The 17150-nt window shown below is 40.6% G+C and overlaps 1 protein-coding gene across 4 annotated transcripts; it reads left to right on the top strand.

Annotated features, from left to right (window-relative positions):
• Positions 1-2578: 2578 nt before the first annotated feature.
• On the top strand, positions 2579-14620 carry LOC122764223. Of its 4 annotated transcripts, XM_044018523.1 has the most exons (19): positions 2579-2825; positions 3744-3859; positions 3939-4095; positions 4261-4453; positions 4626-4715; positions 5330-5428; positions 6045-6143; positions 6760-6858; positions 7475-7573; positions 8190-8288; positions 8905-9003; positions 9666-9818; positions 9944-10066; positions 10608-12711; positions 12990-13031; positions 13256-13345; positions 13458-13474; positions 13690-13803; positions 14242-14305. In XM_044018523.1, exons 1-19 carry the CDS (start codon positions 2602-2604, stop codon positions 14257-14259), a joined length of 4035 nt encoding a protein of 1344 aa, XP_043874458.1. In that variant the 5' UTR covers positions 2579-2601; the 3' UTR covers positions 14260-14305. The 4 variants fall into 4 exon arrangements, with proteins under 4 accessions (XP_043874458.1, XP_043874456.1, XP_043874457.1 ...); XM_044018521.1 differs by lacking the exon at positions 13458-13474 and having other exon boundaries at positions 14242-14620; XM_044018522.1 differs by lacking the exons at positions 8905-9003; positions 13458-13474 and having other exon boundaries at positions 14242-14620.
• Positions 14621-17150: the final 2530 nt, after the last annotated feature.

Here is a 17150-nt window from a genome sequence, read left to right as displayed (position 1 = left end):
TTACCCAACTTAAAGGGATAGATGAGTGTGGTTGTATGATGTGTACTGACTCAGATGACAGTGGAAACCTGAGGTGTCAATAAAAACTTCTCTGCTAATATAATCTACGCTCACTTGTTCACCGCTTTATTTTGGCATTAGACGACTTTTCCTGTCTGGAAATTAAAGTGTGTATCACTTTGTAAACGTGCCGTTCACTGAACTCACTGTCCACCAACAAAGTCACGTCGCTCCACAGCTGCTTCCACCCATTAATTCAAATGAGTTACTTTGTGATTTCAGTGTTTGAGAAATGACCACCGTGAATGAAGCAGCAGCAGCAGCAGCAGCAGCAGTCGTCCACCAGCTCCTGTAAACACCAATGTCTTTCTCTAAGGACTTTGGTGCTGGAGAATGAGCAACATTTACAATCCACATTTAATGGTGAGATAACTCACTGAACATATGCTTCAGCTAGTGTAGACTTAAGATGACTGCAGGTTGTTCTATGGCTAGAAGAAACCCAACAAGTTTAATTGGGCAGAGATTTGACAAACACCACAGTAGCCATGAGTTAATCGAGGCTGAGCGTCTCACAGTCAGCATTGACTCGAGCTCTATTCACACTAAAATGAGGGGGTAGACCCAGGATTTCTAACCCCATGTGGAGCCACTGAAAACGACAATTACAGTAACGGCATTCCTGTGTTTTCCACCTGCACGAGCATTGTGATGTCACTGAGGTGCCGAGAACTAAATGAGTCAGGGGAAGAAACAACAACAGCCCTTTAAAACAATCATTGAGAGCAGCCATTCCAAACCTTAAACCACGACTGTGATCAACACACCAGACTAGGATTAACAATTCTTATTTTGTTTTCATGTGAAAATGGGGAAACACAAACAGTGCAGATTAATAATCAGTCCACTTTATTTCTGATCTTTTATCAAAGGTTATTAAAACTGCTCCATGTAACATTTTTACATTTTTAAAGGTTTAGCTCACACTGAAAAGTGTAGTTTTCCATCAAGGTAAATAATCATTTACAATTTATGGAAATGAACACATTTACATGATGTGCAAATACTGACATGTTGGGCCTGTATGCTGACACGGGACACTTACACACATAAACTGTAACACAACAGGAAACAGCATCAACATGAAGAAGCCTTTAACGGCCAGAAAATACATATTTTACAGCACTTTGAACTGAAAGTGAACATTATAAACACATATTTATTCATATTTAATGATCTTTCATGGCCCACCTGCACTACCGCCACAGCCTCAAGTAAGATCCTAACAAACACTGATGCCAATTGATTTGCTAACAGCTATGCTAACAGTCAGCAGATGCATGTGTGCTGTAGCTTTGTGCAGGAAATAGCACATTTCTGGCATAAATAGAACATGAAGAAGAAATTAGTGAGCGAACCCAACAGTGAGCCAAACAAAACCTTGCATGCGTTGCAGAGTCATTTGATCCGGGAGTGAATGCAGATTAATCACAACACTCACGTAAACCTGGGATCACACAGGTCTTTTGATCACTGAGGTTGAGGTTTTTAAAAAGCCTCACAATCAGCAACTACACTGTTCACACTTCAGTGTGTTTTAACCCTGTTGTGTTCTCTTTCTTTGTGTCTTCATTCATTCATTCAACATTACAGTTTCCTTGATCCTTTGGCCCCTGAACCATTTATCACAGCAGACTTGTGTTTGCACCTCTAATTCAAACAGGAAAGTCAGACTGTGCTGAAAAATAGCATTCCATCTGTGTGTGTGTGTGTGTGTGTGTGTGTGTGTGTGTGAGTGTCTCTGTGTGTGTGTGTGTGTGTGTGTGTGTGTCTGTGTGTGTGTGTGTGTGTGTGTGTGTGTGTGTGTCTGTGTGTGTGTGTGTGTGTGTGTGTGTGTGTCTGTGTGTGTGTGTGTGTGTGTGTGTGTGTGTGTGTGTGTGTGTGTGTGTGTGTCTGTGTGTGTGTGTGTGTGTGTGTGTGTGTGTGTGTCTGTGTGTGTGTGTGTGTGTGTGTGTGTGTGTGTGTCTCTGTGTGTGTCTGTGTGTGTGTGTGTGTGTGTGTGTGTGTGTGTGTGTGTGTGTGTGTGTGTGTCTCTGTGTGTGTGTGTGTCTGTGTGTGTGTATGTGTGTCTGTGTGTGTGTGTGTGTGTGTGTGTGTGTGTGTGTGTGTGTGTCTGTGTGTGTGTGTGTGTGTCTGTGTGTGTGTGTGTGTCTCTGTGTGTGTGTGTGTCTGTGTCTGTGTGTGTGTGTGTGTGTGTGTGTGTGTGTGTCTGTGTGTGTGTGTGTGTGTGTGTGTGTCTGTGTGTGTGTGAGTGTCTCTGTGTGTGTGTGTGTGTGTGTGTGTGTGTGTGTGTGTGTCTGTGGTGTGTGTGTGTGTGTGTGTGTGTCTGTGTGTGTGTGAGTGTCTCTGTGTGTGTGTGTGTGTGTGTGTGTGTGTGTGTGTGGTGTCTCTGTGTGTGTGTGTGTGCACTTACATATCTTACTTCATGGGGTCCCACCGCATGGAGCACACCCACCGCGGGGGGCCCACAACCGGTATGGGGCCCTAAATGGTGGGCCCCACCCCGGTTTTCATTCAAAATGAGCTTTGCAGCCCCCCCTGATGCCCCTCTTGCTTTTTTTTCACTTGGCCCACAAGGTCACAAAAACTGGAAATGTGTGTGTAAGTGTGTGTAAACTTTTTGCTCACTACCGCCCCCCGGAGCTTGTAAGGTGGAAGGTACGGACACACACACACCGGAAGTTTGTTTACACACTTCAGGAAGTGGGTAGGGTTTTAACAAGAAGAAGAGGAAGATCAAGCTCAAGATTGACAGCATGCAACAGGTAGGTGTGAATTTGTTGGATTTATATCGTTTATATCTTCGTTATGTTAATTAATTTATTACAGTAACTGTTAGCTGCTAGTGTAAACTAGTTGTGTTTAGCTGCTGGTGTTAGCTATATAATACGCGCGCTAACATTAGCAGCTCGCGATTTTTTTTTAGTTTATTACAATAACTGTTTGCTGCTACCGTTAGCTACTCGCGGTTAGCTGCTAACTTAGCAATATAATGGGCGAGCTAACATTAGCGCTAACGTTAGCGATCGCTAGCTGCTAACATTAGCAGCTAGCGATCTTTTTAAGACAATTATATAAGACAAATTATATAAGGCACAAAGTCTAATAGTCTAGAAATGTATAAATATAAATGAAATGATACATTTTTGTCTACTTTTATAAAAAATACCCATCTTTACATGCTACTATAATGAAATTAAACTGTATATCAACTCCCTAAAATTGAAAATGAAATCCAAAAGTGCTAGAGCTTTATAAATTAACTCTTTAACTAATTAAGTGACCTCTTTTTTATCTTTGCTTAAATAAGATAATTATTTTCATTATTAATTAAAATTAAACATGGGAAAAGTGACCTGAAATGACATCTGTTGAAGTTTTTTGATAAATGAAATTAACTTGACATTCATTAGGGGCAAATAATGATGTTATTGATCTACTTTAAGCAAAGCTATTTCATTTTGACACACAAACAAACACACAATCTCACACACCTATAGCCTGATAAAGAGAGAAGAGGACAACATGCCATAAACCTAGAGGAAACTCTACTGTTTGTTTTCAAAAATTGTTTTATGTATATCAGCAGTTAGCAATCTAGGCAACTCATGACAATATAAACTGAACTCATTGAACAAATCTCTTATATCGTATGTGTAGTAATAATTAAAATATTTTCACAGAGCCATTATGTCCAAAAGGAGGAGAAGGATAAAGCCTGTAGATGATGCAAAGACATATATTCTGTCTTGCACTGACAAGTCTGGATTTATGTCAAGACTCATAGACAGTTTCAAAGGTAAGTGGTAGAAGGTTCCTTGAAAGAACTTGTGCATTTCAAAAGCAAATGAATCGTTTTCTTTGTTATATTCTTCTAGGAAGAGGAGTGTTTGCTACGCAGCCCATTGAACCAGGGGACTTTGTTTTGGAGTACAGGGGTAAACTCCTCACACAGGAAGAATGCCAGTCACTAACGTACTCAGAGATTGACTACACATTTCTCTTTGATTTTGAGTGGCAGAACCGTCACTTGTGGTGAGCATGTAAAGAGATGTTTTTTATAGATTAGAGAAATTCTAAGTTAACCCTGAAATAAACTTTTAATAGTTAATGATTGAACTAAAGCACAAGTACTAAAAATATGTCTTCCAACAAAACTGATAATTATAACCCTGTTATAATTTTTCTTATACTTTTCAGCCTTGATGCATCTAAAGAAGATGGATCTCTTGGAAGATTAGTCAATGACAACCACAAAAATCCAAATTGTGTCATGAGAAAAATCATAGTAAACAACAAGCCGCACTTGTGCCTTTTTGCCCTGAAGAAAATAGAGATAGGATCTGAAATTGACTACAGCTATGGTGATGCAAAATGGCCTTGGCGCAGTATGGTGAGTTGGTTAGATTAAGCATGAATATTTTGTGCCATCTTGTAAAAGCAAATTTTGTCCAATATTTATCATGTTTCCCATATGAGTTTATCTATGGGAATGCATGTGATCTTTGATCTGTGTGATATGATTTAACATCAGTTTGTTTGATTCTTGTTTAATTGAAATCCAGGTGAAGACTCCTGCAGCAGCAGAGACAGAGACCAGCCCTCTACCTCAGATGTTCCACATGGAATCAAAGCCAGATGAGACTAACGCACAGGTAAAATGACATCGTAGACGCATCCATCACCAATATCTGTGGTGACTTGTATGAAGCTGTTCTTCTTTCAAAATGGGTCAATGTTCACATTGTCAGGATTACTTTTTGGGTGGTGTGATAATGGCCAGTAAATGTCACACACACACGCATGTTTCCAGTCATGTCCTTATGGGGCCTTTTATGTCACAAACACACTTGTTCTCTCGTCTCTCCTCAATGAGACCAGGTAACATACTGTAACACACCACTCGTATGTTTCTAGTCTCTCCCATGTGGGGCCCTTCCGTGTGGTTCTCACTCAAATTGTTCTTATGGCACTGTCCAGAACCTGACATAATCTCGTTTGATTTTAACATTTGTAATTGCACACTGTCTGAGCTGTTATGAGTTTGAAAGCAAAATTTACAATGTGACCCACTGTAAATCCTTATCATAGGTTATGAGAGGTGCCTACTACCTTTAGAAAGACTATGTTGTGCTCTCAGTGTGAAGGTCTGTGCTGTTTCAGAAACTGTTTAACCATTAGGTAACCTTATTAGCCTGTAAATGTCTCCACATACAGTTGTGATTTCTGTCAGTTCTAATTGTCTTCTTGTCTGCTATCTAAATTTCAGGTGAAAGACCCTCAGACTCCTGCAGCAGCAGAGACAGAGACCAGCCCTCTACCTCAGATGTTCCACATGGAATCAAAGCCAGATGAGACTAACGTACAGGTAAAATGACATCGTAGACGCATCCATCACCAATATCTGTGGTGACTTGTATGAAGCTGTTCTTCTTTCAAAATGGGTCAATGTTCACATTGTCAGGATTACTTTTTGGGTGGTGTGATAATGGCCAGTAAATGTCACACACACACGCATGTTTCCAGTCATGTCCTTATGGGGCCTTTTATGTCACAAACACACTTGTTCTCTCGTCTCTCCTCAATGAGACCAGGTAACATACTGTAACACACCACTCGTATGTTTCTAGTCTCTCCCATGTGGGGCCCTTCCGTGTGGTTCTCACTCAAACTGTTCCTATGGCACTGTCCAGAACCTGACATAATCTCAAGTTTGATTTTAACATTTGTAATTGCACACTGTCTGAGCTGTTATGAGTTTGAAAGCAAAATTTACAATGTGACCCACTGTAAATCCTTATCATAGGTTATAAGAGGTGCCTACTACCTTTAGAAAGACTATGTTGTGCTCTCAGTGTGAAGGTCTGTGCTGTTTCAGAAACTGTTTAACCATTAGGTAACCTTATTAGCCTGTAAATGTCTCCACATACAGTTGTGATTTCTGTCAGTTCTAATTGTCTTCTTGTCTGCTATCTAAATTTCAGGTGAAAGACCCTCAGACTCCTGCAGCAGCAGAGACAGAGACCAGCCCTCTACCTCAGATGTTCCACATGGAATCAAAGCCAGATGAGACTAACGCACAGGTAAAATGACATTGTAGACGCATCCATCACCAATATCTGTGGTGACTTGTATGAAGCTGTTCTTCTTTCAAAATGGGTCAATGTTCACATTGTCAGGATTACTTTTTGGGTGGTGTGATAATGGCCAGTAAATGTCACACACACACACATGTTTCCAGTCATGTCCTTATGGGGTCTTTTATGTCACAAACACACTTGTTCTCTCGTCTCTCCTCAATGAGACCAGGTAACATACTGTAACACACCACTCGTATGTTTCTAGTCTCTCCCATGTGGGGCCCTTCCGTGTGGTTCTCACTCAAACTGTTCCTATGGCACTGTCCAGAACCTGACATAATCTCAAGTTTGATTTTAACATTTGTAATTGCACACTGTCTGAGCTGTTATGAGTTTGAAAGCAAAATTTACAATGTGACCCACTGTAAATCCTTATCATAGGTTATGAGAGGTGCCTACTACCTTTAGAAAGACTATGTTGTGCTCTCAGTGTGAAGGTCTGTGCTGTTTCAGAAACTGTTTAACCATTAGGTAACCTTATTAGCCTGTAAATGTCTCCACATACAGTTGTGATTTCTGTCAGTTCTAATTGTCTTCTTGTCTGCTATCTAAATTTCAGGTGAAAGACCCTCAGACTCCTGCAGCAGCAGAGACAGAGACCAGCCCTCTACCTCAGATGTTCCACATGGAATCAAAGCCAGATGAGACTAACGCACAGGTAAAATGACATTGTAGACGCATCCATCACCAATATCTGTGGTGACTTGTATGAAGCTGTTCTTCTTTCAAAATGGGTCAATGTTCACATTGTCAGGATTACTTTTTGGGTGGTGTGATAATGGCCAGTAAATGTCACACACACACGCATGTTTCCAGTCATGTCCTTATGGGGTCTTTTATGTCACAAACACACTTGTTCTCTCGTCTCTCCTCAATGAGACCAGGTAACATACTGTAACACACCACTCGTATGTTTCTAGTCTCTCCCATGTGGGGCCCTTCCGTGTGGTTCTCACTCAAACTGTTCCTATGGCACTGTCCAGAACCTGACATAATCTCAAGTTTGATTTTAACATTTGTAATTGCACACTGTCTGAGCTGTTATGAGTTTGAAAGCAAAATTTACAATGTGACCCACTGTAAATCCTTATCATAGGTTATGAGAGGTGCCTACTACCTTTAGAAAGACTATGTTGTGCTCTCAGTGTGAAGGTCTGTGCTGTTTCAGAAACTGTTTAACCATTAGGTAACCTTATTAGCCTGTAAATGTCTCCACATACAGTTGTGATTTCTGTCAGTTCTAATTGTCTTCTTGTCTGCTATCTAAATTTCAGGTGAAAGACCCTCAGACTCCTGCAGCAGCAGAGACAGAGACCAGCCCTCTACCTCAGATGTTCCACATGGAATCAAAGCCAGATGAGACTAACGTACAGGTAAAATGACATTGTAGACGCATCCATCACCAATATCTGTGGTGACTTGTATGAAGCTGTTCTTCTTTCAAAATGGGTCAATGTTCACATTGTCAGGATTACTTTTTGGGTGGTGTGATAATGGCCAGTAAATGTCACACACACACGCATGTTTCCAGTCATGTCCTTATGGGGTCTTTTATGTCACAAACACACTTGTTCTCTCGTCTCTCCTCAATGAGACCAGGTAACATACTGTAACACACCACTCGTATGTTTCTAGTCTCTCCCATGTGGGGCCCTTCCGTGTGGTTCTCACTCAAACTGTTCCTATGGCACTGTCCAGAACCTGACATAATCTCAAGTTTGATTTTAACATTTGTAATTGCACACTGTCTGAGCTGTTATGAGTTTGAAAGCAAAATTTACAATGTGACCCACTGTAAATCCTTATCATAGGTTATGAGAGGTGCCTACTACCTTTAGAAAGACTATGTTGTGCTCTCAGTGTGAAGGTCTGTGCTGTTTCAGAAACTGTTTAACCATTAGGTAACCTTATTAGCCTGTAAATGTCTCCACATACAGTTGTGATTTCTGTCAGTTCTAATTGTCTTCTTGTCTGCTATCTAAATTTCAGGTGAAAGACCCTCAGACTCCTGCAGCAGCAGAGACAGAGACCAGCCCTCTACCTCAGATGTTCCACATGGAATCAAAGCCGGATGAGACTAACGCACAGGTAAAATGACATTGTAGACGCATCCATCACCAATATCTGTGGTGACTTCTATGAAGCTGTTCTTCTTTCAAAATGGACCAATGTTCACATTGTCAGGATTACTTTTTGGGTGGTGTGATAATGGCCAGTTAATGTCACACACACACGCATGTTTCCAGTCATGTCCTTATGGGGTCTTTTATGTCACAAACACACTTGTTCTCTCGTCTCTCCTCAATGAGACCAGGTAACATACTGTAACACACCACTCGTATGTTTCTAGTCTCTCCCATGTGGGGCCCTTCCGTGTGGTTCTCACTCAAACTGTTCCTATGGCACTGTCCAGAACCTGACATAATCTCAAGTTTGATTTTAACATTTGTAATTGCACACTGTCTGAGCTGTAATGAGTTTGAAAGCAAAATTTACAATGTGACCCACTGTAAATCCTTATCATAGGTTATGAGAGGTGCCTACTACCTTTAGAAAGACTATGTTGTGCTCTCAGTGTGAAGGTCTGTGCTGTTTCAGAAACTGTTTAACCATTAGGTAACCTTATTAGCCTGTAAATGTCTCCACATACAGTTGTGATTTCTGTCAGATCTAATTGTCTTCTTGTCTGCTATCTAAATTTCAGGTGAAAGACCCTCAGACTCCTGCAGCAGCAGAGACAGAGACCAGCCCTCTACCTCAGATGTTCCACATGGAATCAAAGCCAGATGAGACTAACGCACAGGTAAAATGACATTGTAGACGCATCCATCACCAATATCTGTGGTGACTTGTATGAAGCTGTTATACTTCCACTGTCTACTGGGCCACTGTTTACATTTCTTTACTGTATTTAGCTTTTTGGTCAGATCATGTCATGATCAAAACTACTTAACAATCCTAAAATCGTAGGTTAATAATCGCGATATGGCCTTTTATTAATACAGCGATATTTTTAGGCCATGTCACGATACATCTCGATATTTTGCCTTAGCCTTAAGTTGAAACCAAACCACCACCAGACGATGGATCATGTGCTGTTATCTTCGGAATGAATTTGTCCTCCTCTGCTGGGCAAGGGCGTGTGAAGTTGCACGTATCAGACTGACGTATGTAACTAGGTGCTCTTGTTTTGTCTGTCTGTGAGAGGGAGAGACGAGAAAGCATTTGAGAGGAGTGGAGTTAAATGTCAGCGGCTGAAAGCAAATGCGTCACAACACTCAAGTTTCATGATATAGTCATTTTCTACATCGCACAGACAACAAGCCGCGATATATCGAGTACATTTAATGTATCGAGTATATTCAATATACCGAGTATATTCAATATATCGAGTATATTCAATATTTCGAGTATATTCGATATATCGCCCAGCCCTACTTGACATACTTTTTTTTTTTTTTGCAGATGGACAGTGGACCAGAGGTTTCTCGTCATTTGTGCGATTCAGATGAAACTGTTCTGAAAGAAGCCTGTGATGAGGCTTCTCCAAACAACCATTCCAGAGAGCAATCAGATGATGAACTTGTTCCACCTCTGAGACGCACAAAAAGCATTATGGTAAGCTCCTAAAATCTATTTAAAACAGTATGAGTACATAGCTGATGGGCACTTTTCCCTGCAGTTTGTTTTTCTATCGTGTCAACAAAAAGGGAAAATCATATCTTCATGTTTTCCCTTTGCAGATGGATCGACTACAAGATTTTGCTGGCTGTCTCTACGATTCAAGTGATGACAGCACAGAGGGCACTTTGATTTCTAAGCCTGAAAGGGATTCACAGAGGCTGAGAAGATGCTCTCGCCATCCTGTAAGTCTTTAATTGATTCTTGTATTTGTATCATTTTGATGCTTTATTGTGTATATATGACATATTCAAATTGTTTCAAGGTTTTAATGAAGGATATAGGCAATATTTGCTTTTTCTCACAACTGTATGCACAATGGTGTAGTACCGGGGCTTGGACTTTATGTACTCTAACTGGGTCGGATCGGGCCTTAATTTTCATATCCGTTGATACTCTAACCCATGCAATACATGCAATATGATCGTGTCTGACTGGAAACGCTGGCAGAACCAATGTTAACGGTCAGACAGACCTCCTGGTTCTTTTCATTTAAAGTAAATGAAAATGGCAATACCTAGTTTTTAGTAAAAGTTTTAGTCTAACATTAATTAGCAGTATGTCTTTCTATTTCTTTACACTTACTTCAACTTAAAATACTCAGTATAGAAGGCTCCATAGAGAATTTATCTTCACGCTGTATGCATATACAATTAAAGTATACTCAGATTGTTTACACTTAATATGTTACAAAATGAGTTACATTTTTTTTTTCTTTTTTTAAAGATTCAGGTGCCTCTTGTGGAATCAGATAACTCTAACATTGGCAGTGAAGATGAGTACATTCCATGTCCCAAGGACGAAAGCACAGAAAGTGATAGCAGTTTGGAATTAACCCTGGAAGATAAAAAAAGGAACAAAGGTGCATCTAGTGAGAGCAGAAGAAAGTCTTCCAGTCGGAGCAAGTTTATGCCCAGGGAGAGTGGAAGTGAGTCCTCCAAGCAGAAAAGAAGCAGGTCTTCCAGTCGGAGTCAGCTTGATTTTAGCCAGAAGAGACCCTTTAAAACAGGTCATGACCCCACACAAATATTTCCGAATAGCAGAGTTGATGGTAATGAAAAGAAAATAGTTGCAACATATTCTAAAAAGGATGTGAGTGTTTCAATGCCCCTGGAAGAAGAGCAGTCTATGTATGTCAATCCAGTATTAAAGAAGATGGATGGGTCTAGAAGCTACAACAAAAAACATTTCTGCTTTTATTGCAGAAAGTTTGTCCAGAAAATGTCAAGGCACTTGTGGCGTAAACACCAAGATGAAACAGATGTTGCAAAAGCATTCAGTTTGCCAAAGAACTCAAAAGAAAGGAAACTGCAGTTGGACTATATACGAAATAAGGGGAACTTTGAGCACAATAGTGAGGTTTTGGAGACACAGAAAGGCAAACTCATCCCATGGAAGCAACCACAGAAAAAATCTGAAGGACAGGAATTTGCACATTGTATTCACTGCTATGGTTTGTTCTCAAGAAGAGCAATGTGGCGGCATTTTCAGGTTTGCAACTTCAAACCTGAGAGTAGTAAACCTGGTAAAACTCGTGTTCTATCTTTGTGTGCTTTCGCTGAACCTGCTCCACCTGGATTTAATGATGCTTATTGGAAGTTCTTAAGTGTTATGAATCAAGACAGGATTGCAGTTGCTATTAAAGAAGACCGCTGTATTCTTGAATATGGTTACAGACTGTTCAGGAAGAACGAGAAGGTGGTCAGTCAACACCAGTATATTCGGCAAAAACTGAGAGAGCTTGGCAGGCTGTTATTGAAAGCAAGACAAGTTACACATGTGAAGACCATCCAAGAACTCATAAAACCTGAACACTACAGTCAGGTGGTCACTGCTGCAAAGAGCCTATCTGGATTCAGTGAGCAAACTGGCAAATACCAATGTCCGTCTCTTGCTCGCAAGGTTGGACACAGCTTGTATTCTTTGGCCATGTTTATCAAGTCCGAAGGCCTGAAAAAGAAAGATAAACAAGCTACTCAAGATGCTGAGGAGTTTGCGCTGCTTTATCAAGAAAGTTGGAGATTTGACATTGCAAGCCAAGCATTAACTCAACTTGACCAGACCAAATGGAATGCTCCTCTACTGTTACCTTTCACACAAGATATTCAAAAGTTTCATTGTCATCTAGCTGAGAAACAGCAGCAACATTTGAATGATCTGCAAAAACACTCATCACCATCAAACTGGAAGGAGCTTGCAAAAGTTACCCTCACACAAGTTGTACTGTTTAACCGGCGGAGAGGAGGGGAAGTGTCCAGGATGCTTCTGTCTGCGTATCTATCAAAGGACACATCAGACACACATGGTGATGTTAGCTTGGCCCTTACACCGCTTGAACAGAAGCTGTGCAAGCATTTTGTAAGGATTACAATTGTAGGAAAGAGAGGAAGAAAGGTTCCAGTTCTTTTAACCCCAATCATGAGAGAGTCACTTGATGCTCTGACTGAGAAGAGAGAAGAATGTGGAGTGCTGTCTGAAAATGGATATCTGTTTGCATTACCTCACTCTGTCCATTACATAAGGGCTTGTGACTGCATAAGGCAGTTTGTGAACGAATGTGATCACCTTGAAAATCCTAAAGCATTAACATCAACAAGACTAAGGAAACATATCGCCACCCTCTCTACTGTATTGAACCTTAAGACCACAGAACTCGATCAGTTGGCAGACTTCCTTGGCCATAATATTGCTGTCCACCGAAAGCACTACCGCCTTCCGGAGGGCACCCTCCAGTTGGCCAAAATCAGCAAAGTGCTTCTGGCAATGGAACAGGGACGCCTAGGAGAATACAAAGGAAAGAGCCTGGATGAAATTCAAGTTGATGTGAATGGTACTAAGACTTTTTATATTTTAAAGGTGCAATATATGATATTTAGTCTTCAGCATTCAGTAAGTGACTAAAACTGGATTTTTTAAGTAATTGAATTGTACGCAGGTAATTTGCAAGTTTAAAATCATATCCTCCTCCGTAAGACCTTACATATGCAAAAATGCGTGTCAAACTTAGACATGCATACACAAACTGTATTTTTTTTCTGCTCTTGATTGCCAGATTGCCCACAGTCTCAGCTTTCCAACTCAATAATATTATATCAATTAATATTTTAGAGACCATCGGCATAGAGGGGCCTTCAGAAGAGGACATTGAAGGTATGTGATGAATGGTCATGGAGATTTATGTATTTATGTATTTTATTTTCAGGTTTCCCTGATTCACTATTTCCTGACATTATGTGAAGACAAGGATACAAAATATAGTACATTGTCTCGGGGGTGCAAGTCTGGTTCAGCAAGACAGGGGTCTGGGATTGAAATCTACTCTATGATGCACTGTATTGTCAAAGTATAGTAACAATATTACATTTCTCTGCCAGGAGAACAGGGGTCAGAAGATGAGAGTATGTCATCCCTGAACATCTGTACCTCAACATCACAAGTCCAAAACCAGAGAGTGTCTCCAACAGGTGAGCTTGAACGATGAAAGAAGATTGATCTTGAACACTCCTCTTTAAAGACCCCCTCCGATGAAAATTGTGTTTTTCATGTTGTTTATGTGGCATTTCTCTGATGCTACAGGACATATCAGCAGAAAAGTAAGTGTGACATTTCATTTCTGAGTATTTCTGCCTTCAAATTGCAGTGAACTAAAGGCAGACGCAAACTGGCAGTACAGATTGTAAAGCCCTCCAAGGCAAAATGTGTTTTGTGAATTTGGGCTGTACAAATAGAATTTGATTTGATTAAATAATCACTGTACTGACTGTTTCTTCATATTTTATGTCTTTTAATAAAGTTCTTCCTGTTCTAGATGTCAGTATGCCAGGACAACAGGGGTCAGAAGATGAGGTCAGCACATCATCCCTGCAAGAATGTACCTCCACATCACAAGTCCAAAACCAGAGTGTGTCTGCAAGAAAGAGAGGTAAGCTTTGGGACTTGCATCCTCTTTTGGGCCAGTGCCACTCAATTGCTTTTAACGTCTTTTACCTTGTTTTTAGTGAAAATGGTCTATTGGTTGCCTTAAAAAATAATAATGTTGATGGTTATATCATTGAATAAAAGCATGTCTCTGAATTCTTAATACACCTAACATAGCTTCCTACCCAGAAAGGGAATAAGACCCAATGTGTGACAATGGTTTGAATATATATGTGAAAAAGTATTTGCCCCCTTTCTGATTTCCTGAGTTAATTGCAAATTTGTCACACTTAAAAGTTTACGATCAGCAAACAAATTTGGAAGAATTTACTTTCAACAGAGTGGAAGCTCGTTTTGTGCAGTTAGTGGCCTTGTGAGCTACAGATCACAGCTCTGCAAATTATCAATTTAATCAAAATGTGATCTCTTTCTGCCTACTTAGGTAAGCAAGCTCCTGTGAGACGTTGGACACCAGAGGAAATTGCTGCAGTAGAAAAACACCTGATGAAGTTCATTGTGAGGCAAGATGTTCCAGGTAAAGCGGACTGTGAGCGCTGCATTGCTTCAGAACCGCAAGCGCTACAAAAAAGAGACTGGAAAGCAGTCAAATATTTCATCAAAAATAGAATAACTACCATGAGAAGAAAATTCTAATGGAAGCAGTTCAACGATCAGAGGTATGGACACACATTTTCAGTTTGGGTCCTATACTTTGTTTAAATGTTTTGAAATGTACTGTAGTTTAAAGTAGCTGCTGTGGTTTTAGCAGTCAACAACACATTAAACAAGTACATGTTTGGCAAAGTCAAATGTTTGTTTATCTGTTTAACTTTGCAGTAATGATTGCAGTTTTGTTTTCCCGTAATCATTAGTTGCAGCATTAGAGTCTCAAGCATCTTTTATGTTTTTTGTGAAACAATACACGGGCAGATGTGTACACAAAATATTTGATACACTGACCTTTGTGGTCCACATTATTTATTGGTACAGCAAAGACTGACAGGATGCTTCACAGCGCTTATTTTTAGAGGATGGAGTCATAGAACTATCTCTTACCTGTGAAGGAATGCATAGTTGCAGCATGTATTGGTCACTGATGAGCCTCTGTGACAGGTCAGTATTAAAAACATCTTCATGTTGTGTGGACTTCAGTTTCATGGTTTCATTTTTTGATTGATTGTCACTGAAGACCTGAATGTTTGCAATGGGACACCAAGCAGATGGGTCATCCTGAGCACATATTAAAAGTTTCTCTACCAAATATGAATGACAGTACGTTGTAGACTTCCGTGTTTGAGTTTGGCTATAAACAATCCTTGGTTTTTGTTCAATTTAAATGTCCAGTGTAACGGACTAAGTGAGACTGCTGATTGTAACAAAAAGAGGACTCAAAGGATGTTGTTCTTCATAAACTATGTTTACATGGACACAAGCAATTGGAATAAAAGCCTGATCGGAATAAATATGTCATGTAAACATGTCAATCTAGAAACACTGATTCCAGTCCACAACACCACAGAGATGAAATCAGCATTAGAATACTCCTTTTTCTACCTTGTTTGTTTATCTGGTTAATTTTGCAGTAATGATTGTTTTGTTTTCCTGTAATCATTAGTTGCAGCATTAGAGTCTCAATTTTGTCTCAAGCATGTTTTATGTTTTTTATATATGGACAAAAAAACTTTTATTTTCGTTTTGTGTAAAAAGTAGTCCGATGACTGACTTGTTCGCAAAATAAATACATGTGCCTTCAGGATAATTTGTTGAAAGGATATTATTTTATTGTTGGCATATAGCATATCTGCCTCAAGTCTTATTAAGTGCTGGTGCGATCATTATTTGATTGCCATGCTACTAACCTGTCTTCCTGTTGATGTAAGATCATAGCAATGAGATGGAATGAAGGAAGAAGAGTATTTAATTTGAAATATAGATCCTTAATGCAGTCAGAGTTTATGTGCAGTAGAAACCATTAATGGGCCCCAGATAGTAACCTAACACCCCACAAAGATATAAAAACAAGAGAAGTGTATGTGTGTGTGACACTGGACCTCACAAGTACTGTATGTTAGAAACTGGGCCCACAAGTGACCAAAAAACTGACATGGAGACAAAAGTTTAAAATATTGGTACATTGAAGTGATTTCTGTGATTGGGATTTTTTTTTCATCTTACCTTATTTTTTACAGCAGTGTAGAACCACTGGAAAGGGTGGATCCCATAAATGACTAAAGAACTGGTGGGCCCCCTGAGGGGCAAACACCAGTATGTGTGTGTGTGTGTGTGTGTGTGTGTGTGTGTGTGTGTGTGTGTGTGTGTGTGTCTGTGTGTGTGTGTGTGTGTGTGTGTGTGTGAGTGTCTCTGTGTGTGTCTGTGTGTGTGTGTGTGTGAGTGTTCTTGTGTGTGAATGTTCCCTGTGTGTGTGTGTGTGTGTGTGTGTGTGTGTGAGTGTCTCTGTGTGTGTGTGTCTGTGTGTGTGTGTGTGTGTTCGTGTGTGTGTGTGTGTGTGGAGGTCTCTGTGTGTGTGTGTGTGTCTCTGTGTGTGTCTGTGTGTGTGTGTGTGTGTGTGTGTGTGAGTGAGTGTCTCAGGTGTGTGTGTGTGTGTGTGTGTGTGTGTGTGTGTGTGTGTGTGTGTGTGTGTGTGTGTGTGCACTCTGGTCGTGTCACGATCCCATCAACCTCTCAGTCTCTCCCAGTCTGACCTGTGACATAAAGAAACTCACAAACCCAGTTAAGGAGTCACTTTGTGTACACATGGACCCACACACACACACACACACACCTAACACATGCAAACACTCATTTATATCTGTGCATTGATCCCCACACACACACATGCAGTTGTCCAGGTGCAACGTGTCTCACTGATAAAGTCCCAGCAGCAGCTTCAGCAGCAGCAGCAGCAGCAGCAGCAGCTTCAGCAGCAGCAGCAGCAGCAGCAGCAGCAGCTTCAGCAGCAGCAGCAGCTTCAGCAGCAGCAGCAGCAGCAGCTTCAGCAGCAGCAGCTTCAGCAGCAGCAGCAGCAGCAGCAGCAGCAGCGTCACAGACACAGTGTTCAGATAGAGTAAACTCGATAGAGTCTAATGGATGTGTGTTAATATGGGAAGCGCGGCGGCTGTACACGTAAACATTTACACTGGTGACCACAGGGAGGAGATTGATGAGCGCCTTCCTGTCTGCACTCTGTGCTTCTTATCGCTCATGTTGGAGCTCAACATGTCAGACATGACATCACACCTCAGGGTTTATACATCACTGACATCTGCAACGCATCACGTCAGAAAGATGACATCCTTATTTAGATTATTTATGGAAACATTAGATTAAGATTAAATTAAAGGTCACACATCA

Source organism: Solea senegalensis, unplaced genomic scaffold (assembly GCF_019176455.1).
Source record: "Solea senegalensis isolate Sse05_10M unplaced genomic scaffold, IFAPA_SoseM_1 scf7180000017326, whole genome shotgun sequence".
Taxonomy (NCBI): Eukaryota; Metazoa; Chordata; class Actinopteri; order Pleuronectiformes; family Soleidae; genus Solea; species Solea senegalensis.
This window is presented reverse-complemented; position numbering and strand designations above follow the sequence as displayed.